This window comes from Diabrotica undecimpunctata, chromosome 4, assembly GCF_040954645.1.
Source record: "Diabrotica undecimpunctata isolate CICGRU chromosome 4, icDiaUnde3, whole genome shotgun sequence".
Classification (NCBI taxonomy): domain Eukaryota; kingdom Metazoa; phylum Arthropoda; class Insecta; order Coleoptera; family Chrysomelidae; genus Diabrotica; species Diabrotica undecimpunctata.
The window spans coordinates 15,877,303-15,903,643 of NC_092806.1; the positions used below are offsets into that span (position 1 = coordinate 15,877,303).

General features: G+C 34.1%; 1 protein-coding gene across 1 annotated transcript in view; it reads left to right on the top strand.

The window, feature by feature from the left end:
- The first annotated feature begins 8,036 nt into the window (after window positions 1–8,036).
- The window catches only part of LanA (laminin subunit alpha), a 126,945-nt gene continuing 108,640 nt past the window's right edge, over window positions 8,037–26,341 (top strand). Inside the window, exons 1-2 of the mRNA XM_072529016.1 lie at window positions 8,037–8,342; window positions 15,351–15,497. Of these exons, the coding sequence (XP_072385117.1) occupies window positions 8,109–8,342; window positions 15,351–15,497 (381 nt within the window). The 5' untranslated portion in view covers window positions 8,037–8,108. The remainder of the gene's footprint in view (window positions 8,343–15,350; window positions 15,498–26,341) is intronic.

Here is a 26,341-nt window from a genome sequence, read left to right on the forward strand (position 1 = left end):
TACCTCTCTTATTTATGTATAATGACTACTCATTGTCCTTATATCATCACAATTATTCCTTGATATTAAATGAACAGTATATAACTGAACTTAACCTCACATAACCTAAAATAATACTAGTTCTTCAGTAGCGTATTGTTTATCCACGAATCTGTTGAATATTATAAAGAAAAACTCAAAGTGATGCGATACGTAATAATGAAGATTAAATAAAAGCTATGAGGCACTATGGATTTTCTTTTGTTTGATTTCCTGATTGTTTGTAAGTATGTAATATGTGCAAGAGGAGCTGTTTCTTCTATCGAAAGTTAGAGAATAACATTTAGATTATACATGTTGATCGGGAGTTAGAAGAGATATCGGCTGAGATGACTCAGCGTTATTAAGAACTGCTGCTGAGCAAATATGAGTGACTAGTGTTTTTGGGAAAAGACTGGGAACAACCATTAGATAATGATTGAGAATGAATGTGAGATGGACTAGGACCCACTGACGTCTTCACTTTCTTTATATCGATTATATTTGGTTGAACATGTTCGTCTGATAAAAGTGGAGCAAATTCTTCATCTGATTTATTTAATTCATCATGGAATTTATCTGAATCTAACGAAACGCTGTCTGCAGCTTTAAAACCAGATATGGCTTTATCCATTGTCGCCACTTTTAAATAAACCAAGTTAAATATTTCAGCTAATTTATAATGAGTTGTTTTTCACGCGGATGTACTCTCATGTTATGTCACACTGTTTATTATAGGCTTTTTTGAAGGGAGCATAAAATGCCAAATCTAAGGGCTATGGCCTATGGGAGGTATAGACATCAAAATAATCCCATTGTTATACCGGTTCTTCTTTAGATGGCTTTGCATGGCATTGAAAATGTTTTAGCCATTACGTAAATAACGTTTCGTTTATCCAGCCATTATCTAAACATCTATAGAAAGTACCTGCTGGGTAATTTCTTTGAAGTTCTTCAGTCATTTTTCTCCTTGAGAAAATGAACATTGGTAATACATAAGACCCTGAAGCACTGAATGCACAAAGAATAGTGACCGTTTTACCTGTTTCCCAAGAAGTCACTTAACCTACTCCTTTTTTAGCCTTTTTCTCCCAAAATTCTTACTGGCTTTTGTACAGTTATAGTACCTGTCTCTTCAGTATTAACATTATTAAAAAAAATTACTTCTTCCAAGTTGAAAGCGGTAATTATATTCAGACTTGTAACTTCAGGGAGGCGTAACCTGATATGTAGATTTCGCTACATGGTGAGAGCTACCCAATATCTTCCCGCCTTTTTTTTGCATTAAAAACATATTTCATATTATTTTTCTCGGCGTAGGTAAACCTAAGTCTCTGAAGTTCATCAGGATATAAACTAAAAAAACATTTTTATCTATCAAAGTATACTTCACCCTTTGCAAGTTCATAACGTATTAAATTTTGTGCTCAGCATCTCGAGCCACACGAAGACAGCGGAAAGTGATGATAGACTTGCACAGTTCGTCATAATATGTAACAGTTTACTAGTTACTTTATTGCGCGGATTTACCCCGTTCTCCCCTAAGTGTACAAAGGTGCCATCTAATTTGATAAACATGATTTCTGTCCTTTGCGCGACAAGAAATGTGCAAAAGTTTGCATTTAAATGTTTGTAAAAATTGTATTAAAAATTCTTGATTATAATTATTTATTCGAGACTCTTCAGTTGCTTGCAAAACGGACTTTGATATGGCATAATAGAAACCGTTTGAACTGGATTTAGTGTGCAGCATGTGGCATATAAAGTGGCACTTTATATAAAAAATGTATCTGCTATATTTTTTATAGTTAGTAAATTACTAAATTATTCTACATGGTTGATGTTTAAAAAACAAGTGCTGCACCTGTTCTATCACTACATTTGAACCCATTTGTAAATATTTCACATTTTTTCCCAAAAATATTAAACGTGATTGTGGTTATTAAATTATTTAAATTAGAGCCCTCTGTATATTCGGCCTATATAATGGTTGAATCTGAATCATATACATGTTTAAGTTCAGTTATATATTGTACATTCATACAATTATGATATTTAGTTTTTATCGAAAAATATATCTACCATTGTGATAATTGTACCTTCATCTATCCATTTGCTCATTTTTATATGATTTGTAGTTTAAGTTTAAAAGTTTAATAAAAGCCTGATATATATGTAGTACTTTATTACAACAGCATTTATCCTCGAAATCTTAGATCAGCGGTTCTCAACCTAGTCCAAGAACTCCCAAGATCCGCGTTGTCGTCAGAAGAGATCGGCGAAATAATTCTTGAAATATATGGAAGTATATATTGTGACACGACGTAACAAGATAAGTTTGGACCAAAAAACGCCTTATTAAAAAGTCGCAATCTTCGATAATGGTTGCGACTTGCGTCCAGAAGTTTCACAAAAAAATCTATGCATCTACCTTCAGACAAGCTGTTAGCTGGAAAGAATAGTCTGGGTACAGTAATTCTGGGGCTTGAGATTCAGCAAGCTCTAAAAGTCTAAAAGCAAGGAAGAATCGAAAGAGTCCTAGTCACTTAGACAACGAAAGAGAGAGGACAGGTAACACTCATTTAATAAACCTTCGAAAAGTGAAGCCAGTTTCGATGTGACCGCCATGTTTTGGTGCCGGTACGTTGTCCATTACTACCTCTCGTAGGATTACCAGGTCTACTGATTTTTTCAGTAGATCTACAGATTTCTAATTCAATTTACTGATTTACTGAAACACTATATCAATCTACTAAAAAACGTAATGATATAGTCAAGTCAAGTCAAATTTATTGATCACATGCGACATTATACAAAGTACATGTATGAGACAAGTCAAAGTTACAGACATACATCTTAAAAGTATATAAATTAATAAACACGATAAAACATACTTAAAAGTTATTTTTAGAATATGGCTCTAGCTCACAAATGTATTGATGTACACACCTCCGAAAGTTTGGCTGATGTAAATTCATTCGTATATCTATTGGTAATTTGTTAAAGAAACTTATGGCTGCATAATGTGTGCTACCTTCCAACAAAACAGAACGATGTTGTAGAAGCATAAAGTGATTGTCTCTGAATCTTGTTGAATAAACATGGTTAAATTGAAATTTATTAAATTCATAAATTTTGCTATGTAAATACATTATACACGAAAATATATACAGACCAGGAATTGTAAGAATATTGTTTTGTCTAAAGATGCCTCTACAAGAATCTCTAAATTTCATTTTATACATTATCCTAATAACTCTTTTCAGAAGTACGAATATCTGCTCTAATTCAGAGGTACAACCCCAGACTTCAATCCCATATTTGGCTATTGAGTAAAAATGGGCAAAGTATACTGTTTTTAATATTGATGTATGAAAGAGACGTGAAAGAATTCTCAATGCATAACATGCGCTACTTAATCTGGATTTCAAATTAGAAATGTGGTTTGACCATTTACAATTACTGTCTTGTAGAAGTACCCCCAGCAACTTCGTGCAGTCTGTTTTATCTATTGCTGCTCCTATAGTGGCTTGATGGTTTAATAAATTATTTGACGTGAAAATCATATACTTTGATTTCTCTTCATTCAAAACTAATTTGTTGGATAAGAAATAACTGTTGATGGTGGATAGTATCTGTGTAGTTTTATTTTGCAAATTTTGATCAGACGTTCCTGTGACTAGAATGTTGGTATCATCCGCATAACTGATGATGTTAACCCCAGTCAGTGAATTAGTTACCAAAGCTATATCATTAATAAATACTATAAAAAGTAGAGGACCCAATACACTATCCTGAGGGATACCATAATGGATATCCAATGTATTTGATTCGTTTACAAGTTCATTAGATGTTATCTTTACTTTTTGTCTTCTATTCTCTAGGTAGGAAGTAAACCATTTTAGAACTGCACCACGAATACCAATCCCCTCAAGTTTTATTAGCAACAAATTATGATCCAAAGTGTCAAAAGCCTTGGACAAATCGAGAAATAAACCACATGCCTTCTCTCGTCAACCTCCAAAGCATCCAACACTAAGCTGACGAAATTTGCAAGAGCTGTAGTTGTAGACTTAGAAGATGTAAAACCATGTTGAAAATTATGCAAGACACTATGCTTTTTTAGGAATGCGTTTATTCTAGTATAAACCAGAGTTTCAATTATCTTTGAAAACACAGATAAGAGACTTATGGGACGATAGTTGTTAAGGTCATCTTTATCACCACTTTTGAATAAAGGGATTACAATAGATAGTTTAAACATACTAGGAAATATTCCTTGTTGAAAAGAGGCATTATAAATATCCGTCAGTGGATCTGCGAGATATAGAACAACTATTACGTTAAACATAGAACAACTATTACGGTTTTTTGATGCTCATGTAAACCCACCTATTTTAGTAGGATCCAAAGCGGCAAGTAACTTTGGAGCCATTTCAACAAAATGGTGGTTAAATTTGTCTGCTAAATTACTGTTATCATCACTAGGTACTTTTGAGTTATTTTGTTTCCCGACTGTTAAGTTTACTAAATGCCAAATACATTTCATTTTATTTGATGATTCGTTTAACTGTCTCATGAAGTGACTACTTTTAGCTGCTTTTAATTTAATTGAATATTCTGCCTTTGAATATAATCATGTTCAAAAAGTGATCATTATGTCAGTGGTATATCATGATATATATCTATTATTTTCAATCTACTGAAGAAATAAAATGTGATCTGTCAACCTTGCTGGTGCCGGTTTGGCTTCAGTCAATTCCATACGATTACGCGTCCCCTTTCTTTCCTTGTCTAAGCCTAGTCATGACAATGTGCTTGCAGAAGTTCTTAAAATTTTTGACTGACAGCATTTCACGTATTTATTAAACCAAATATAGGATCCAAGCAAAATTCCTGATTGGACAGAATCTAATCCTGCAGCAAGCTGAAGAACAAAATGTTCTTGTTTGATAATGTGTGTGACACTGCTTTTGCAAATTTCAGTATTCTCAGGATTGTTCGTATATTATCGAGCACTAAGTATATTGTTTAATGACGGAGAGTGATTATTTTTCCGTAAATTACGTTTTATGTATGACCAAACTAAACTCTATTAGATTGAAAATACAGTTGTAAGGAGGTAACCGAACAACTGAATGCTCTCGTTCTTCTGCCAATTTATCAATTACGTACCCTGGTCTTTAACATGCAAATCCTGGGTGTAAAACTTCCAATTATTACTTGTAGTCGCTTCAATATTTTACTAGGTTTGTTTTTCAAAACATTTTCTTCATTGTTTATAAACACACAATTACCTAGGATGCCGCCACAGTGTCTACATTTTATAATCAAGAATAAACACATCAACTTGCCACATGCACGACACTGAAGTAATTTTTAAAATTTTTTAAAAATTACCTAGTGCCTGTATTTACCTAGGCGACGTTGCCGAACATAAAAAACTTTTAACTGAAAATTAAAACTGAACTAATAATAAGCTTTGAAGTACAACTGAAGTTATATAATTTTTTATTAGAACAATAATTACGAAATTGAGGTTGCAAAAAATTCAAAATAATTGTTGCAGATTTGTTTTTGGCATAAGAAAATATGATCGTGTATCATGCAAAATTAAAGAACTTCAATGGTTAACAATAGATAATTTATACAAATATCACCTCGTCTCATTGATATATCGAATTATTTCGTCGTCAAATCCTATTTATTTAAGGAACAAATTAGTATTTCATGGAGACGTTCATAATCTGGATCTGAGATATCCTCATAGTTTTATGCTGCCAAGATATAGACTAGCTATTTTCCAGCGATCGTTTACTTACAATGCTGTTTTAGTGTTTAATTGTTTAACAAAAAATTTAAGAGGTAAATCTCTTGATTTCATGAAGCGGCATTATAAGAAATTTTAATCGCAGTAACGTTATTATTATTATATAGTATATTGTTGTCGTAATTGTTACCATTAGAATTTTTAGAATTTTTTTTTGTTTTTATTTATCATTAATATCATTTATCACATAACATCACAAATTATTTTCTTTATCTTATTTTTCTAGTAGCCACATGACTATTTGTACCATTTCAATATTATATTATTATTGTATATATATGTCAATTTATAAATCATTATAAATAATAAAGGTTAAGTGGAGTAGCTCTAGCTAGACTTCGCCTCATGTATCTATTGTTTGTAAATTTTTGCAGACTAAATAAAGGCAATTTATTATTATTATTATTATTATAATCTTGAAACAATCAATATAAAATTAATTCTACAACCATTTTTAGGTTGTAGGTCTTTTGTCTCAGATCTCGAAGTGAAAAATGAAGAAATTTAATATTTATTTAACATCTGACAACGCTGTGCTTTGATTTCACTTCACTCAAGAGAGACGGGAACATCTCAATCCGTGCAGAGATAATATGAGGATATCTTGCATAGATATCTGAATGCATATTTTGCATAGATATCATAGATCAGAACAGATCTGTTAAATAATATATTTAAACCTCCTCGTAAAACTTCAATTTTCAATTGACTTGGGATACACTTTTACTTTGAGGGTAATGATTGTTACTTTTTACAGAAATCATCTAAGTTCAGATGGGGGGAAAACGAAAAATAATCAATTTACCAAGTGTTACGTTAGGAATGTCTCACGGTTACTTTTCGCAAGAGATTCCTGTTTCGAACAAATACAAAATTAAATTTTTAGTACAAAAAAATTACTTTTGTATTAAAATACATAAATGCGACTTTAAAGTTTTATTTAATACAGTTTGCTTCGGTGGTACAAATTCGACTGAACATTAAATCAATATGATATTCGATACTCCTTACATTCCCAGACGAAAAAGTCGTAAAATGGAATTTCCTTAAACCAGCACTCAGCTGGAGAGACGATGAGCTAATTAGGGAATTTTTTACATATTAAATAGTTACTCAACATAAAAAGAAAATCGAAAGTTCTTCTGACAACAATAGTGAGCAGGGATTTCAACCAGCTGATGAAGATATGGATTTGGAAGAGATTCCTTTTGTAACGGATCCGGAAAATACGGATGTAAATTGTATTTTCTGTGACAGAAAATTTTGTGAGGATTATCGAGGTGAAAAATGGATTCAGTGCCTTATGTGCAACTTGTGGGCACATCTAGATTGTTCTGGTGCAGAAAGAGACGAATATGTGTGTGAATATTGTACATAAAAAATTATAAAATAAAAATAAAAATACTTTTACTAGTAGCCCATATTTATATCACCTTTCCGTTTCTTACTTAAATGACACCGTGAGTGTTTTTATGACATTTCAGAAAAAAATATCTTACTAGGCAGAAAAACGGACTATCACAAAAGAGCAAATCAATTCTACATTCCAATTATGCAATTTGAATTTTTTCGATCAAAAAATAGTCAAGATATCAGCAATAAACAAAATGGTAGTCCATATTTGTACCTTCTCCACTACTATACCAAAACTGAAACATTCAGTGATGTTTCGTCTTATAAGTTTATTACATTATTGTAGTAAAACTTGTGGCCAATTCGCAGCGGTCGCTTCCATGCCGGTTCTTTATTGTAAAGATTTTTAATTAATTAGTTGTCATTTTTTTAAAGTTTTTTGTAACAATAAATTCCTGCGGTTCGTTATTAAAGCTTTTATTGACCCCGGTAGTAAAGGGTTTTTATCGAATTCGCCTCACCCACATCGTTCGCTTGGCTACATTCTCAGATTCGTTAATAATTTACCACTTTACACACTTGATAGATAAATTACTATTTGGTCAATCATGTGATAATATTTCCTAAATTTAATGTCAAATGAATATGAAAACAAAACGAAAAAGGCACATTCCATGTTGCTGTAAAGCTGTTACTTATATTAAGTAACAATAAGTAGCAAAGACGGTCCTGCTCCAGGCAGTAATCTGCAGACAACACACATTTTCAAAGCATGCTGTCGACGACGACGGTCGGGGAGGCGATTAGGACCATTTCCCATACCATCTTTTATTCCTAATTCCACGCTACCACGCCACCAGAGGCAAAGCCGGCCACTCATGCCACTCATTCATTCAGTCGCTTAACGATGTTAACGCGAATAACATTTAAGGAAAGCCTACAAGCTTTCCTTGCACTTTCCCTGTTTTTCGTCGGTATACAGGGCGAATCGTTAACCCCGCCGTATTTCAACTTGGCGGAAGGTAAAAATATTACAGCTTCGGCCACGTGCGGAGAAGGTATTGAAGGACCTGAGTTGTTCTGTAAATTGATCGGCGCCAATTCTGAGAATGATTTCGCTGTTAATGTTATCCAAGGGCAGGTAGGTTGGCTTTTGATACTTTTATGAATGGCTTTTGTGGAAGCACTGAACCATTGAAAGAGGTTTTTGTTTACCACCCGCAATACCCTAACGATAATGTTTACAAGATGTATGAGGGGCTGTAAAATTTTTTAATCCTGTAACTTTAATTGACCTTTTTTGGTTTATTGGGTTCATAAATAATAATAAATTTAAATTACAATTCATAATTGAAATTGTGTTTAGTTTTTTTCAAAATAGATAATTTCTTACAAGGGCTCTTTTTTCTTAAACTTCACTTAAATTTTTGTATAAAATGGGACCAAATGTAAAAATCGTCCTACAATGGACGAATATTTATAAGAATATTTATTTAGAATAATTATTTATTTAGCTCAATATACCTACCTTAGAAGCGTGCTTAAAAGTGACCATCTTAAATCATAAAATACAAACTACCTAATTCTAAATGCAAAACACATTTTTTAAATTACAATTACAAATTATTTTATCCTATTTTTACAATATGTTTGGAGCTCTCCCATAATCTGTTTTACTTCTTTCCATTTTCTTTTATTCTCAATATACATAGTTTTTCCAATATTCTACCAATCTTTATTTTTAATACATTAAATTGTTAAATTTTTAATTTTAAAACTTTAAAAGATATGAAATTTTCAATATTCTACAATTACATGTAAATAAAATTTTATAACTTTGAATTAAAAATAAGTTTGTTCCTACACAACGAAAAACCATCACCATAAATTTTTATTATACTGTTTTCCTGCCCAAAAATTTACGAAACATTTTAAAAAAAATTTCAAAATATATTCAATAAAAAATTCTATTTTCTCAGGACTTTTCATTAAACTTTTTAGACTATGTATTTTCGAAATTATTTCATTGAACAATTGTACTGTTTCTGAAAAACAAAAAAAGTAAAATAAAAATATCAGAAGTTATAAACGTTTTAAAGGTAAGATCTGAGAACTTCTCCCTTTATGATCTTACTTTATCTTGACTGTCTTTCTGTCTGTGGAACAGAGATCACAACCAGTCTCTATGTTAAGGTCTTGATCTTGCCTCTTTTGACGGATTCTGATGGTTTCTTTATCAAGCTATTTCTCGGGGACGCGGGTGAGGACCATGGGGCGCTTGGGCATATTATTTGGATCAATTATAATTAAGTTTGCTCCCTCCCTCAGCCCCTTAATAGTCTTCACCACTTCAGTCGTTCAGTTTTTTGTATACTCGTTAACACAGTTCACCCACAGGGTCCCTTCCCTAAACGATGTTTTATGGAACTGCAGGAGTTCATTTTGACCTCCGATGGGAGTCTCATCAAGTACTTGCTCCAGATTGTTAATGATCAAATTTTCTTGAGCCTGATCTAGTTGAGTATCAGGATGGTGTCTGTGTGCTACCACCATTTTGAATACTTTTGTCACGGTGCTCTATGACCTAGTCTGCTCGTTAGAGCACCTTGATTTCTTAACAACTCTGTTACGAGGGGGTGATGGTATTCTCCCGAAGCCTCTTTTTATTCTCGGGTGTTGCTGATTTGGTTTTTTTGGGATTTGCTATGGTCCATGTCCCAGCAGCCATTTTTGTCTTTTTTTTCATCTTCCTTTGTTGAGCTCTAGAAAGGCGTTATTTGAAACTTACTTATTTATTTTTTTTAATTTAAAAATCCGAAATTATACTTCACAATTTCGAATTTTTAAATTTTAAAAAATAACTCTTTGGTGTATGTGCCAAAAAGCAATTCTAGCGTACTAATAAGATCAGGAATTGTTTTTTGATCGAAACACTTTACAATTTTTTGAGCTTGCTCTCCCAGCGATTGATTTTTAATTAATTTTATTTATAGTTTATAAAAAGGGAGTTTTAATTATATTATTTGTAGATTGTTACATATTTAAATTAAAAATTTGAATCATAATATTTTTTCTAAAAAGATTCATTTATTCTACAACCAGGCGGCACCCACATATAAAAATATCTAAAGTTGCATTTGTTGCCCCACTCTTTCATATTTTAGAAGCAGTAATAACGCTGACATGACCGCTCTCTAGTGGTGCAAATAAGGAACTAAAATCATGATCAACTTCTCATTGTTTTGTGTATAACCTTTGCCGACTCTAAAAAATGACAATGAAAGATCCTTCTATATGCGTCTATATTCTTTGATTCTACGTTTATTCTACCCTACCTTTATAACTTTTCTTTAACATTATTGCTCAATTTTTATCTTGGTCTTACTTTTCCTGCTGCACTTCGTTCTTTGTTTCCTTGCAGAACTAAATTTTTACGTTCTTTCCCTTACCATTCTTTCTAAATGCCTTAGAGGAAAGTCGCCTAATATGGGGTACTTTTTTGTTTTTAAAAATACTATTAAAAAATAACGTAATTAGTGTTAGGCACTATTTTTAAATTTTAGCTTTTCTTGGACGCGTTTAGTAAAAAGACACAGCTTAAAAAAAAATACAAAAGGAAATAGGCAGTATTTAAAAAAGGTTTTCTACCCCATATTAGAGGCATAGGGTACCCTATGTAAAAATTCAAAATAAATTCAATTATTTTGGGTTGTTTGGATTAAAACTATTTATTTATGAAAATGACAAATACCAGAACATTCAACGTAAGCCCATTTAAAACACGCCCATCAACACTTAATAATTCGAAGCTTTATTTATTTTCTCTAACAAAATTCGAACTATTTGATATTTCAAACACTCAATAATTCGTAATATTTAAGAGTCCCTCGAATTTCGAATTAACAAGAGTCGACTGTACATATTTTTGATAGAAATGTCTTTAACTACCACATTAAATAATATTCATGTCTTTTTTATTGTTTTCCGGTAAGTTTGCCGTAATTTTGTTTTGTTTAATATTACACACTGCAAGCAGTATTAAAGAATATCAAATAAAATGCATACGGCATACATTTTTGCACTGTATTAAGTGCATTGTATTGTGTGACATTTTTTCAGTAGCTTTTAATTTTAATTTACCAGGGGAAACCCATATTAGTAAAAAACAAAACATTTTATTTTCTTCTTATTCGTTTCAGCACAGTGATTCAGTTTGCCTATTCCGTGTTATTATGACCATATTTTTCAAGGTCTTCTTTGCCTTTTGGATTATAGTTGAGTATTTTTTGGGTAGTTTTTTGTTTTCCATCCTGTAAATATGTTGTCTACATTTTTCTTTATACTCAGCGGGCATTCAATTATTACATAGCGCAATTTTTGAAGATTTTTGACCCCCTCCCCCGCATGTAACGCACCGTAACGTTTTTCTGTACCCCCACCCCCTACAAAACCGTAACGTAACACCCAAGTGAACATTTGTACCTGAAAGAAGCAGTTATGTTGCGAAAAGTACCGGAAAGTCGCTAAAATTTCTGCAGCCGTTCCGAAAACTAAACTTTTAGGATTTATTGATTGGTATGATTTATTAAATTGAATAAATATCACTTTTTGGAAAACGATGCAAAAGTCATTTTACAGGATTCGTAGGATCGCAGATAGGGTATTTAGAAGAGAAATGGGTCGATAGGATTCCGTGCTGGTACTGAGTTTCCCTGGTTTGAAAATCACAATTGTGCTGGCTATTTTCTCACCAAGAGGCAAGCATTGATTATATAGATAGATAGGTAGAGAGATAGATATTTTATTTGACTGTAAGTTATAACAAGGTTTACAGCAAGTCAAAAGTAAAATTATAAATATTAAACATTACAAAAAAAATGGAAACAGTACATTAAAAATATTTAAAACATTACTAGCGATGGAAGTTACGCTCAGGAAATTTTTTGAGGCATTTTATATGGATTTGATGCCGAAACCAGCAAGAAATGCCTAAACTTTAGAAAGAAGAAGACAGTTAACCTGTTAATAAATGCATCGCTAGTACGTTAGGCATTTGATTGTGTGAAGTGGGAAGTTCTCTGGACAGTTCTTCATGAGATGGGAGTTCCAGATCATTTGGCAATATTAATTAAAAACTTATACGAAGATAACTCAGTTAAAATAAGAATTGAAAACCAGCAATCTGATACCTTCAAAACCAGCAGAGGTGTACGACAAGGGTGCATACTATCTCCAGACCTGTTCAATTTATATGGAGAATACATAATGAGGAACGCACTCGATGGATGGAGAGGCGGCATCTCCATTGCAGGAAAAAAGATCTCAAACTTAAGATTCGCAGACGATACAACACTGATAGCAACATCTGAAGAGGAGATGTCGAGACTGATAAAGAGAGTAGAAACCGAAAGCAACAAGTGTGGGCTCAAGATTAATAATCAGAAAACAAAAATCATGATTGTGGACCACGCGAATATCCTCCAAACAACAGGCGCCCTAAATCAATTCGAGAAAGTAGACGAGTTCACGTATCTAGGATCTTCCTTAAGCAATGCAGCCTCCTCCCATACGGAAATTCGCAGAAGAATAGGGATGGCCAAGAACGCGATGAGTCGACTGTCAAAAATATGGAAGGACCGTTCTTTATCCAAAAAACTCAAAATGAGACTGGTACGGACACTCATTTTTTCAATCTTCATTTACGGTGCCGAAACATGGACAATAAAATCAGAGGATAGGAAAAGGATTGACGCATTCGAAATGTGGTGCTGGAGACGAATGCTACGCGTCTCGTGGACGGAGCACAGATCCAATCAGTCGATTCTCGAAGAGCTAAACATTCAGACCAGACTCTCCTCTCAGTGTCTTGAAAATGTTTTAAAGTTTTTTGGCCACATTGCGAGAAGAGACAATGACAACTTAGAAAGACTAATTGTGTGCGGAAACGTAGAAGGACGTAGAGGCAGAGGACGCTCACCTATCCGATGGTCAGATCAAGTACAGAAAGCCACTGGAGAGACGTTTTCCGAGTCTATGAGAGCAGCCCAAAATCGCAAGAGATGGAGAGAATTGACAGCCCAGATTGTAGGAAATCACGATCCTCAGCAATGAGGAAACGACAAGAGAGAGAGAGTACGTTAATGAATAAAAATCTCAAATAAATTTCGTTGTCACGACGACTAAGCCGCCTACTACCTAATTCAAGTTTTCTTTATTTGCCTATAAAAGGTTCTAAATTAAATGCTTTTGCATGAAACAAAAAATAATTGGATACTAAAAGTTTTACGAGAATAAGTTTTAATAAAAATTTTCATCTGAAATAAAAAATCTGCCTCTTCTTTCTATAAAACAATCTAATTCCAACGTTTTTTATTCTTCTTTAATAGCACGTTTTATACATTTATGCCTTATATTCTTCCTTAATAGCATGTTATATTAATTTCTACCACTTTTCTACATTGATCTTTTTAAATCATCATCATCATCATTCAATCTTCGCTTATCCACTGCTGGACATAGATCTCCCTCATAATTTTCCATCTATTTCGATCTTGTGCCTCTTGCATCCAATTCCTCTGACAACGTTTTAGATCGTCAGTCCAACGTGTTGGTGGACGACCTCTGCTTCGGTAGGCATCATCTCTTGGTCTCCATTCCAGTATCCGTTTTGTCCATCTATTATCTGTCATTCGAGCCACGTGACCTGCCCAGTTACATTTCAGTGTTGCTACTCTCCCTGCTGCATCAGCCACTCCTGTTCTTTGTCGTAGCTGGCGATTTGGGATTTTGTCTCGTAGTGAAACGCCTAACATAGCACGCTCCATCGCCCTTTGACACACACGGATCTTTTGAACTGTTCTCCTTGTCATGGTCAACGTTTCCGCACCATAAGTTAACACTGGCAAAACACTCTGATTAAACGTTTTTCTTTTTAACTGCTTGTCCAAAATATTAATGAGTATTCTCCATTTGTTCTTTGCCTACTCTGATTTGGTCAGCCAGTCATCTCAGTTTTTTGCTCCTATACTCCCATAGACTTATATATAAAATAGACTGAGCAAGTTGGCAGTTTCCAATGCCAACAAGATCTTTCAACTAATCTCTATCTCTATCTAGAGCTCGTTATTTTATTTTACCCTCTATCTCTCTCTCTCGTCTTGATATTGAGTGCGAGTAGCAGCGTGTGAGGGGCATAGACTTATACATATAAGCAAATAATCAATATTACTTAACCCAGCCTGTGAGACTTGCTCACCCCTGAGGATGACATTCGGTGCTACAATTCATTAGAGCGAGTAGCATTAATTCATGTAATCAGGAATTACTCCACCTCGCTCCACCCCCCGATAGGGTAGCGCTATAAGAGCTACAAATCAACAAAATGCTTGTCAGATGGAAGTCTTGGGTACCAATTGAGGCGCTATATTCCCGCTATCTTTAGTGAATTATCATCGAACTGTCCGCATCTTGCTTGTTTTTAGGTTTTGTTAGTATTTTTATGTGGCTTGCGTCTTTTGTTAGTGTTTTATTAATTTTGGTGTCCAAAGCTGTTTTTTTGGGGAATGCACTGTCTGTGTGTACTCATCCACAAAGAATGATGATGATGATTCCGAAGAGAGAAACACACAGAGAGAGAGAGAGAGAGAGAGAGAGAGAGAGAGAGAGAGAGAGAGAGAGAGAGAGAGAGAGAAAGGAGTAGAAAGAGATATTCTCCTTATCGTAGAACCTATCCCTTAAATCAATATAAGTTCAATAGGATTTAGATCGTAGTGGTGGAGAGAAAGTCAAAGTATGAAAATATTCCGTTTAATTTACAAATTTCGTCAAGAACGTATTTTACAAATAAATCTTTGTGTTCGTTCACAATTATCAATGGTTCTTTTTTTCACCATATCAAATTTTTTCCCAAAAGCCATTGAATTATTTTTCTTTTTCCAAGCAGATGTAGACAATTTTTCGGATCTTGAATATTACGATATATTGTTAAAACAACTACGGAATCTGTTTGCTTAAAATATTTCTCAAAAACATCAGCATTCCAATCTTCATGGTTCAAAGGTGCGAATTGTATTTCTGGTATATAATTATTTATCTATAAAAAACACAGTTGATTTGTAATAACAATATTAATAACTATTTTATTCCTTAGTACTGTGATGTGTGTGATCCCACAAAATCAGACAAAAGGCACCCTCCAGAATTTGCTGTGGATGGCAGAGAATACTGGTGGCAAAGTCCACCTCTATCCAGAGGAATGAAATATAATGAAGTCAATTTAACTATTGATCTAGGACAGGTGAGTTGATTATTTTAGTTTATTTTTTTTTTCTAAAAAAGTTCATTATAGTTTTTGGTATCCCTTTTCCAAACTGCATAATCGTATTCCCAACATTAATCTCCAATCCACCAATTGGTGTCCAATTCACACATAAAATTGTTCATAAAATACTGCTTTAAATTATGTTTTGATACATGCATGTTTAAAGAAATTATACAGTTGACAACAACAAAATTAACTCCTTCTTCCCAGAAAATATACCAACAGATATTTAATTCATTAATACTTTTTACGAGGAAAGAATGGTTCGATAAAGAATGCTGGATACCAACTAAATAAATGGATATCAACTAAAAAAGAAAATCATCGAAATAAATACAAAAAAAAAGAAAGCAGCTGACCAACATTTCAAAAACAAAAAAGTCTGTGGATGGAAGAGTTGTTAAAGGACTTCGAAAAAAATAATAACGACAGCGCCAAACTATTTGGATACCTAAAAGCTCAACAAAAAAGATTATACGAGCCGATTAAAAACGGAGGGGACAAATTATTAAACATTATTCATAATACACTAGGCAGCAAAACTAACGCACCACTTTAAAAATGGATGATCCCCAGCGGAAGGAATTGATTGCTAATTTTTTGCCGAAGTTTTACGCCAAGAAACAATTTATTGCTGCAACGGTTTCTGAGAATCAATGGCTATGCTAACTTTACGGTAAAGCTAGCATAGTCATAGCTATATCTCGGCAATGAAAAGGGTTAAAGCATCTATCTTGGCGGCATATTTTATTGCTAATTAGATGCTCTTGATTGGTACATTGACCAATCCCCAAAAACTACCCCATCATCACCCTAGCATAAAACTCGTCCGTAGAAAAATCGAGATATTGGCCAAAAACGGTGAAACCACAAAAATGTACCTCTCGGAATTAATTGCTAATTTTTGGCTGAACTGGCTAGTATTCCCTATAGTTTGTGTGGATAAATTATATGTGACTACTTAGGTAATAACTAATATAGATTATAGTATATTTCACGCTTTTTCAAAAACCTGTAACCCTTTTCGTCGCCGAGGTATAGATATGGCTACAATCGGTTCACAATTTGTTGATAGCTCACTACAAGTTTAACCCTAATTAGAAAACTGAAATACAGAGAGGATAGGTAATACGATATAATAGTAAAAACCAACCTAAAACTGACGGTTTAAGACGTTTTCGACTAACCCACCTTATATCTGAAGGAATACAATACCTTATAATCCTATTAAGGGGATTTTTTGAATGGTTAGATATGAACCACCAGTGTCGAAACAGAGTATATGATTGAAACATTTATTTGAACTAAATAAATATATTTTTTAAATTGTACTTATGTAAATTGTATTTTTTAATAAAACTTATTTATTTTATTCAAAACTAAAAAGTTTCTTGCCATTTGTAAAAGATACATTTATTTAATTAAGGAAAAAGCCAAATGTCGCCTGGCAAAATTTCCAATGTGTTTTAAATGTATCCATTATTTTCGAATCCGGAGAAAACTAATAAATATTTTTGAAAAATTTAAACGCAGAATGAAAGATTACATTATTACTCAGGGTAGAAAGTCCCTGAAAACTTCTACAATGTTTATTTTAATATGTTATGTAACAGGGGTGAAAATAAAAGAGAAAATATAGTATAATTTTTAATTGAAAATATTGCATGCAAAAGAAACTTTTTATTTATTCTAAAAAATATTTCATTCTGCCTTTAAATTTTTCAAAAATGCTGTTTAGTTTTCTCAGGATTTGAAAAAAAAATGGATACATTTAAAACACATTGAACATTTTGACAGGCGACATTTTGCGTCTTTCCCCTTTAATACCTTATTACAACTATTATTACTTACCTTATATAATTACGATTAGAAAACTATTCAAATTCAAAATAAATAGGATCAACCTCGGAATCCGAGTCATCTTGAGGGTTAATAATTAGCGGTTGTGTCTCTACGTTCGCTTCAATTATGTTATCAAGATCCCACATTTTTTGTTTTTCTTCTATTACATGCCTTACTGCATCTTTCCAGTTTTGTTCTGTAATATGTTGTAAAGACTCATATAACAATTCACGTACAGCTTGTATTTTATATAACGTATTTTTTCTAGCCACATAACTTTTGATTTGTGCCCAAATGAGTTCAATTGGATTTATTTCGCAGTGGTAGGGTGGAAGTCTAAGGACTGTAATGTTTCGCCTTTCCGCCATTTTGTCAACTACGTATTCCTTGAACTTAGATTTGTGTTGCCGGGCAATTTTTAGATGTTCTGCTCTTACCATTCCATCTTCGTAAGGCAGATACTTATTCCGCAGCCAGTCAAGAATATCCTGTTTCTTCCACGCAGTCGTTGGAAGTCTTTCTACTAGTTGAATGATAAGGTGCATTATCTAATCCTATAATTGAATTTGGTGGTATGTGTTCAATCATCTGCTCAAAATACTCTTCGAAAACATCAGCTGTCATCTCCTCGTGATAGTCTTTTGTGCTTTTGGACTGAAATTCCAACAAACCATGCTTAACAAATCCTTTTTCACTGCCAATGTGAGAAATTATTAATCTACTGCCTTTACCAGAAGGTGGGGAGATACCAGTAGACCAACCTTCCATAAAGGCTTACCTGGAGCTTAATATATTTTTATCTGACCAAATTTTTTTTAGAGTATGATCTAAGTTTACCCACGTTTCATCCTGGTAGAAGATGGGCCTTCCTTCAGCCCGGAATTTTCGTATGGATCTTAGATAATTTCTTCTCCAACATATTATCTCCTCCCGGTCAATCAAAAGTGATTTTCGGTCTGATTTCTCCCACCGGAAATTTAATTCTTTTAAAACTTGCCACAATTTAGTTCGTCCGATATGAGGCAAATCCGGGTCGTCTCTAACTTCTTGTAAAATTTTGTTTAGGTTTGGTATTTCTTTTTTGAATAAAAATCCATGAATTTTCCTTCGAATACCATTTTTGGCAAATTCATCAATTTCAATAGGCTTTTTCCCTCTCTTTAAGTGTTCGTTTGTGTTTGGGTTAGCTATACCGTGTTTTTTTCTTTCTGATAGGAACCTATATATAGTTGACTCTCCTACGCCAGTCATGTTGGCACAACTTTCGACTATGTTGCGAACAGTGTTTGTGGGATTCTCAGAAACCAGAGCATCGTGAACATTCAGGACAATAGTCTTCTCTCTTGGTGAATAGACAGACTTACTGACTGTACGCAACAGTACCGGTGTAAAACTTGATGATGTTGATGATGAAGCCATCACAAACAATCTAACAAAACGAGCACGAGCGAAAGGTACGTATATGTTCGTAGGTATATGGAATAAAAAATCACTCACGCACTGCATATAATTTGCAAAAGAAATATTCGAGACGCTAATTACTGCCGTAGACGCGGACACACCGACGAGCCGTAAATTACATGCGATCAAAAACGTACTAAACAAAAAAATTGTTTTCGTTCGTAATATCTTCACCCTTTTAAGTTAAGTTTCGAATATAAACTGAACAAACGAGGCACGTGGCCAAAGCATACCCATTATATTATTAAAAATCTGGGAAATTCCATCCTAATTATCTTGCAACGAATAGTACTTTCGGATATGAATTCCAGGTTTTCTAGTAAAGTGATTAAACGCGAAGATTAGTATTGAAATATCCAAAGAGATAAGGTATTCTTATTTACAAAATTGTTAATGGTTAAATTCTTATTTTTATTAATATAATATAATTACATAACATTAGCCGTGAAAGTTTTAATTGTTTTTTTGCTAAATATATTAGTATTAAAATATTATATATATATATATATATATATATATATATATATATATATATATATATATATATATATATATATATATATATATAGCAGTATTAAAAAATATTATATTATTATTTAATGAATAAACACCTCAGGAACGCCTATGGTTTACGACCGTTTTATGAGTTTGAGGCACATTTCGAGATCTCAACAATTTATGAACGGAGAATATATTAGCTTACCGTAAACTTATAGCCATTGTTTCTCGGAAACGGTTACAGCAATATATTGTTTCTTCGCGTAAAACTTTGGCAGTCAATTAGCAATCAATTCCTTGCGGTTCTCTTTTTGGCCGATATCTCGGTTTTTCCGGGGGTACGTTTTGAGCTAGGAGATGATGGGTTTTGGGGATTGGTTAGTATACCAATCAATAGCAATTAATAATTAGCAATAAAATATGCCGTCAAGATGGGCCCTGTACCCCTTTTCCTTGCCGAGATATAGCTATGACTATGCTAGTTTTGCTATAAAGTTGGGATACCCACTGTTTCTCGGAAACGGCTATAGCAATAAATTCTTTCTTTCCGTAATAAATTAGCAATACATTGTCAATCAAGTATAGTGTTGGTCTGAATTCGATCTTATAAAATGGATATATGCTAACTTTACAGACAATAAAAATGGGACGTTTTTGATGTCTCGAATTTCCTAAACCTGTTGTCCTATTTATATGAATTTTTTAATATGTTATAGCCTTATTCTTTAACAATATCGCTGTAATGATTTTGCCATTGACAGGTAAATTGCCATTGTATACCTGGTGTACCAATCAAACTGTGTTTTTTTCTCAAAATTCACAACACCCTGTGGAATATTCTAGCGTTTATTAAATTAAAAGCCTATAACTATAGCCTCTAGGTTTAACATATTTTTTAATTCATTCACTTATGTTGGATAATAAAAAAGTTTACTTTAACAATTAGCCATGTTTTTCATCAATAAATCCTCATTTTCTACTTAGTTTAATAAAAAAGCCTAAAATAGGATATGAGAAATTAACAATTTGATAGATGTTAAATTGTTAACAGTCAAAAAGTGTCTGGTTTGTTGTGAAAATTAATAGATTTATTATTTAAAGTTTCAAATAAGTCTGTAATTTTTTTTTGTTGATTGGGGGAAATGGAACGTGATACAAGGAATTTGACCCGTGATACATGTGTTCAATCAGTGACCTTACATAGTGTCGTCGTAGCTAGAGTGGACCTATGAACTTATCCACTCTGCTATACGCTCTGCTCTAGGATATTTCGTGAAGTCGGTGTGCAAAACAAGGCACTTATCCCTTATTCAAGTTGGGACGTTGAATTGTTCTTTTCGAAGGATAAAATAAAACTAATTCGTAGAAAGCGAAGACAAAGCCTCAGAGTCTAAGGTAGGTGGAGCAAAGCCCCGCTAGTCGGCTCCCTAGAGTTTAGGGCTCTAGGAGAGACCGAGGTAGACTGTCCTTTGGTTTGGAAATCAACTAATATTTATACATAATATTTTACAAGATTCCAAACCAAAAGACTAATGAAACAATTGGAAAAGGAAGGAAGGCGCGCCAAGAGTGCTCATTGGTCACTCTTGACCGAGCACTTGGCGACAATAGCTAAGAACTTAGCTACCATGCTATCGGTCGGAGGTTAGAAGTTTCATCGCTTTAGAGAAATGAACGACTACAGCAGACGTCCCGGACAAGGTAGACTTCGAGTTACTACGGTCGTTAAAGACCGCTTTATTAGATTATGCGTTTTAAGAGAATAATTTATCACGTCAGGTAATCTTTTAACGGAACTTAGTGCGGTTCATAATATCCAACCCAGCATTGATATCGTGAGGACACATGATGTAGAACATGACTTGCGAATTCGACGACCAGCTACACGCCCAGCATTAACTGCAAACCACCGCAGAGCTACATTGCAATTTACCAGGAATAATGGAATAAACTGGAATAATGCCGACTGGGAAAACGTTCTGTTTACAGATATTTGGATATTCAATCAACGATAGAACGACTTTATTTAATGGAGGGTCTAAAATGGTTTGAAGAGGAATTTCTTTAACAGCGCGGACAGATCTTGTGCCTTTACGTGGAAGTTATTTAAACAGTGAAAGTTACATAATCTTCAGTAAGAACATGACACAACCAGCACATATTAGTATAAACGGCATTCACATTAAAAAAGTATCAAGTTACAAATACTTGGGTACTTCAATAAACGAAACTGGAGACCAAACCAATGAAATAAAAAGACGTATCGAAATTGCCAAAGCCACATACATAAAGGTGAGGAAATTCTTATGCAACAGAGATATAAGCATCCCTCTCCGATTACGAATGCTAAGGGGCTACGTATTTAACATGCTATTATACGGTGTAGAGGCCTGGATTCTCAAATAGAACAACATAAAAAATATTGAAAGTTTCGAGATGTGGTGCTACCGTCGAATGCTGAAGATAAGTTGGGTTGAAAGAGTCACAAACTTTGAAGTAATGCGAAGGATAGGAAAAGACCCAGAAATTTTGTCAACGATCAAACAAAGAAAACTCGAATATTTGGGTCACCTGATGGGAGGACATAAATACGCATTACTTCAAAATATAATGCAAGGAAAAATAGAAGGAAAACGTAATCCAGGCCGTAGAAGAATGTCATGGTTGCGTAATTTGAGAGAGTGGTTTGGCTGTACCGCTAATGAACTCTTTAGGTCAGCTGTAAACAAGGTCAGGATAGCCTTGATGATTTCCAATCTCCGATAGGAGTGGCAGAAGGAGAAGAAGACATCATCTTTATTTTATCTAAGCATATTGTACCTTTCGCTCCTTATATTGGTAACAATTGTTTGCTAATGCACAATAATACAAAACCTCACGTTGTACGAATTGTAACCGAATATTTACAAGAGGTAAATCTTCGCACTTTGAATTGGCCACCGCATAGTCCAGATCTTAACCCGATCGAACTGTGGGACATAATTGACAGAAGACTACGACAGTTACTTTAACTAGTTACTGACTAATAAAAACGTTCTGTATTATAAAAGTACATATATTTTTTATTATCTAACGTAAGGTATCAATCAAAAAACAAAATGTAAGCTAAAATTGAGTTTTAATTTTAATATTTTATAAATGCTAGAATATTCCACAGCATGTTCCGAACTTAAAACTCTACAAAACAATAATACGCCCAGTCCTAACATATGGTTCAGAAACCTGGACTTTAACAAAAAGCAATGAAAACATGTTAGGATGTTTCGAAAGAAAAATACTAAGGCGCATCTATGGAGCGGTAAATGAAAATGGTGTCTGGAGAAGACGATACAACTTCGAACTCTATAGGATATACCAGGAACCAGATATCGTAAAACACATAAAGATAGGACGTCTGAGGTGGGTAGGCCATGTAATGCGGATGGAGCAAACCGACCCAGCTAGAAAAACGCTCCTTGATAGACCTATTGGTCAAAGAAGAAGAGGAAGACCCAGAACAAGATTCCTAGATAACATCGATGAAGACATGAGAAATATGGAAATACGTGCTTGGCGGAGGAAGGCGATGGATAGGGACGACTGGAGAAAAATTCTTGGGGAGGCTAGGACCCACACAGGGTTGTAAAGCCAAAATGAATGAATGAATGTTCCGAACTTTGAGAAAAAACACAGTATGATTGTTACACCCGGTATACAATGACATTTACCTGTCCAGCAACAATATTATTACAGCGATATTCTCAAAGAATAAGGCTATAACGTATTAAAAAAATCACTTAAATCGGACAAAAGGTTTACTAAATTCGAGAAATCAAAAATGTCCACATTTTAAAACAGTCCTGATAAATTTTATTGATATCATGAGAATGGTAAATTCCATTTTCCCTCCATAAGAGGGTTAAACTTTTTTGCATCTTTTTTGGAGTTCTGTAATTGACATTCCCAGCAAAATTCAGCTTGTTCGTATGATTTTTAGAGGCCAAATCTTTGTCGAGTGGACTAAAGAGGGCAGATAGAAAACAAAACCTCGCAATAGGTTTCCTTTAAAAAAAATCCGTGTGTTCAATAATTTGAAAAAAAAGTTCATTCAGATTTTTCTTACTATATAATTAAAACATGTCACACTTAATTATTATGAAAATGCTCAATTTAAACAATGCTTATCTATTTCTAATTAACTATATCTAGTGACCCCTTGATAATTTTAGAGGTCTTTAACCGAAATATTTAATCTTGTGTATTGTATTGTAAGTACATTATACTATTTCTTAAGAGTTGCCTACAACTCGAAGATCTGGCGAGCATATGTACTAAAATAGTTGTTTATTTATTATCAGACTTTTATGTGGTAACAGGGTTGGATCCAAATGTTGACTGATTCGACGTACATTTGATAAAAATTCAGGTTATGAATTATAATCTCAGTGACATTAGAAGTGTTACACCCAGAAGGAATAATTTCTTGAACTTAATTTTTTGGCCACAGAATGACTATATTTAAAACATGCTATGATAACAAACCAATATATTTTTGTAAAAATAAAGTTTTATCTTTTGTGAAGAGACAGATTTGTGAAAACCGGTTCGTATACAAATTTTTAGTTATTTTTCCTCAGTCTAAATGTATTCAGTGTAAGAAAATGCCTCAAGTTCGAAGACACCAAAATTACCACCATGTTAGCGAATGCACGATGGTCGTAGGTGGAGAGCGACTGCGACTAGATATCGGGTTTGCTGTTAAGAGGCATGTACACAGGACAGTTCTAGAAATGGTTTGAGAGGCTATTGCTTATGGTAACCGATCACCACTTGTGTTTATTCGAGGCAATATAACAGCTCTTGATGACATCTTCTTCTTCACGTGCCATCTCCGCGACGGAGGTTGGCAATCATCATGGCTATTCTGATCTTAGATGCTGCTGCTCTGAATAGTTCAATTGATGTGCATTCGTACCATTCCCTCAAGTTACGCAACCATGAGATTCTTCTTCTTCCTACACTTCTCTTGCCCTGGATTTTCCCTTGTATAATCAATTGCAGTAGGTTGTATCTCTCATTACGTAGAACATGCCTCAGGTATTGCAGCTTTCGTGTCTTGATGGTTTCCAATACTTTCATTCTTTTGTTGATTCTTCTCATGACTTCGTTGTTTGTAACATGCTCGGTCCATGATATCTTCAGGATTCTTCTATACACCCACATTTCAAATGCTTCCAATTTTTTAGTAGTCGACGCGTTAAGTGTCCATGCTTCAAATGTATATAACACCTTGCCAGCCTAACTCTCAAGTCCAATTTTAGTTCTCTTGCACAAAGTACCTTTCTCATTTTATTGAAGTTTGTACGTGCTTTCTCTACTCGAACTTTGATTTCTTTGGAGTAATCGTTTGTGTGATTAATTATTGTGCCAAGATAATTGTAGTTTTCAACTTGTTCTAAAGCACTACCGATAATTGTCAGGCTTTCACCATTATTTTGGGTTTTTGATATCCACATAAATTTGGTTTTCTTGGTGTTTATTGATAATCCATATTCTTCTCCATACTCAACTATCTTGTTCATTAGCTTTTGGAGGTCTTGGAGGTTGTCTGTTATTATGATAGTATCGTCCGCATATCTAATGTTGTTAATTGGTGTTCCATTGACCTTGATTCCTGCTGTTTCTCCCTCAAGAGTTCTTTTCATAATTTCTTCAGAGTATGCATTGAATAGTAGTGGTGACAATACACACCCCTGTCGCACTCCTCTTTTAACTTCGAACTCTTCTGATGTGTGTTCATTAATGCGTACGTGTGCCTGCTGTTTATAATATAGATTTGTTATAATTCGAAGGTCATTGTGTTGTAGTTGTTTTGCTTTGAGGATGTCCATTAGCTCTTTGTGGCGGACTTTGTCGAAAGCTTTGTTGTAGTCTATGAAACAGACGTACATATCTTGGTTCACATCCAAGCATCTCGGGATTAGTACGTTGAATGCAAATAGAGCTTCACGGGTACCTACGCCATTACGGAATCCAAATTGAGTTTCTTCAATATCCATATCAAGTGTTTTGTAAATGCGTTTATGAATGATCTTTAAAAACAATTTAAGTGTGTGAGACATCAGGCTTATGGTACGGTGGTCGGTGCATTCTGCATGACATCTTACAAACCACTATACTGCCGTATCTCGCAAAGACAACGCGCGTTTCCATATTGCTCATTAAACTATGGACTTTCTCCAAGAAGCTGGCGTTAATGTTTTGCCGTGGCCGCCCCATGCTCCGGATTTAAATCCTATCGAACATGTATGGAATATGATGGGAAGAAGACTGTCCACTTTGCACCATACTCCACAGACTCTGGCCCAGTTAATACATGAAGTTCAAGTTGCTTGAAACGAGATGCCACAAGCAGACATCGATCATCTCATTTTGTCAATGCCTAGATGTATACAGGAGTGTATTCAGCTACAGGGTCGCCAAACAGATTATTAATCTAATTACTTGATGTAAATCTACCATGTCGCCAAAAAATTAAGTTCAAGAAATTATTCCTTCTAGGTGTAATACTTCTAACGTCACTGAGTATATTTAAAACTACTCTTTTAAACGTTCACAAGATGTTACCACATAACAAGTTTTAGAATGCATGTAAAGTGACGTAGTTCATTATGTTCATCAACGTTTATGTCTATCTATCGGCAACTAGAATAGAAATGAAATAATTGAAAACATTGGTTAAAATGAAGAGTTCTTATACAATTTAGCTCGATATTTTGATGGATTGATTCTTCCTTTTCTTCTTCCTCAGCTTTTCCCTTTTTAGGGAAAACCTTTCTCAACTCGCTCAAGCCCTCTTCCACACAGTCCTTCCACCTTTTTCCTCTACCTTTCCTTCCATCAACTTCTAACAGCTCTATCCTTCGTCCCACATAGTTTTATTGTCTACGTCTGACACAACCAAACCATTGCAGTCTTTGTTCTTGAATCTTTTTTTAGACTGTAGTCACCTCGGCCCTTTCCATAATCCAGTCGTTTTC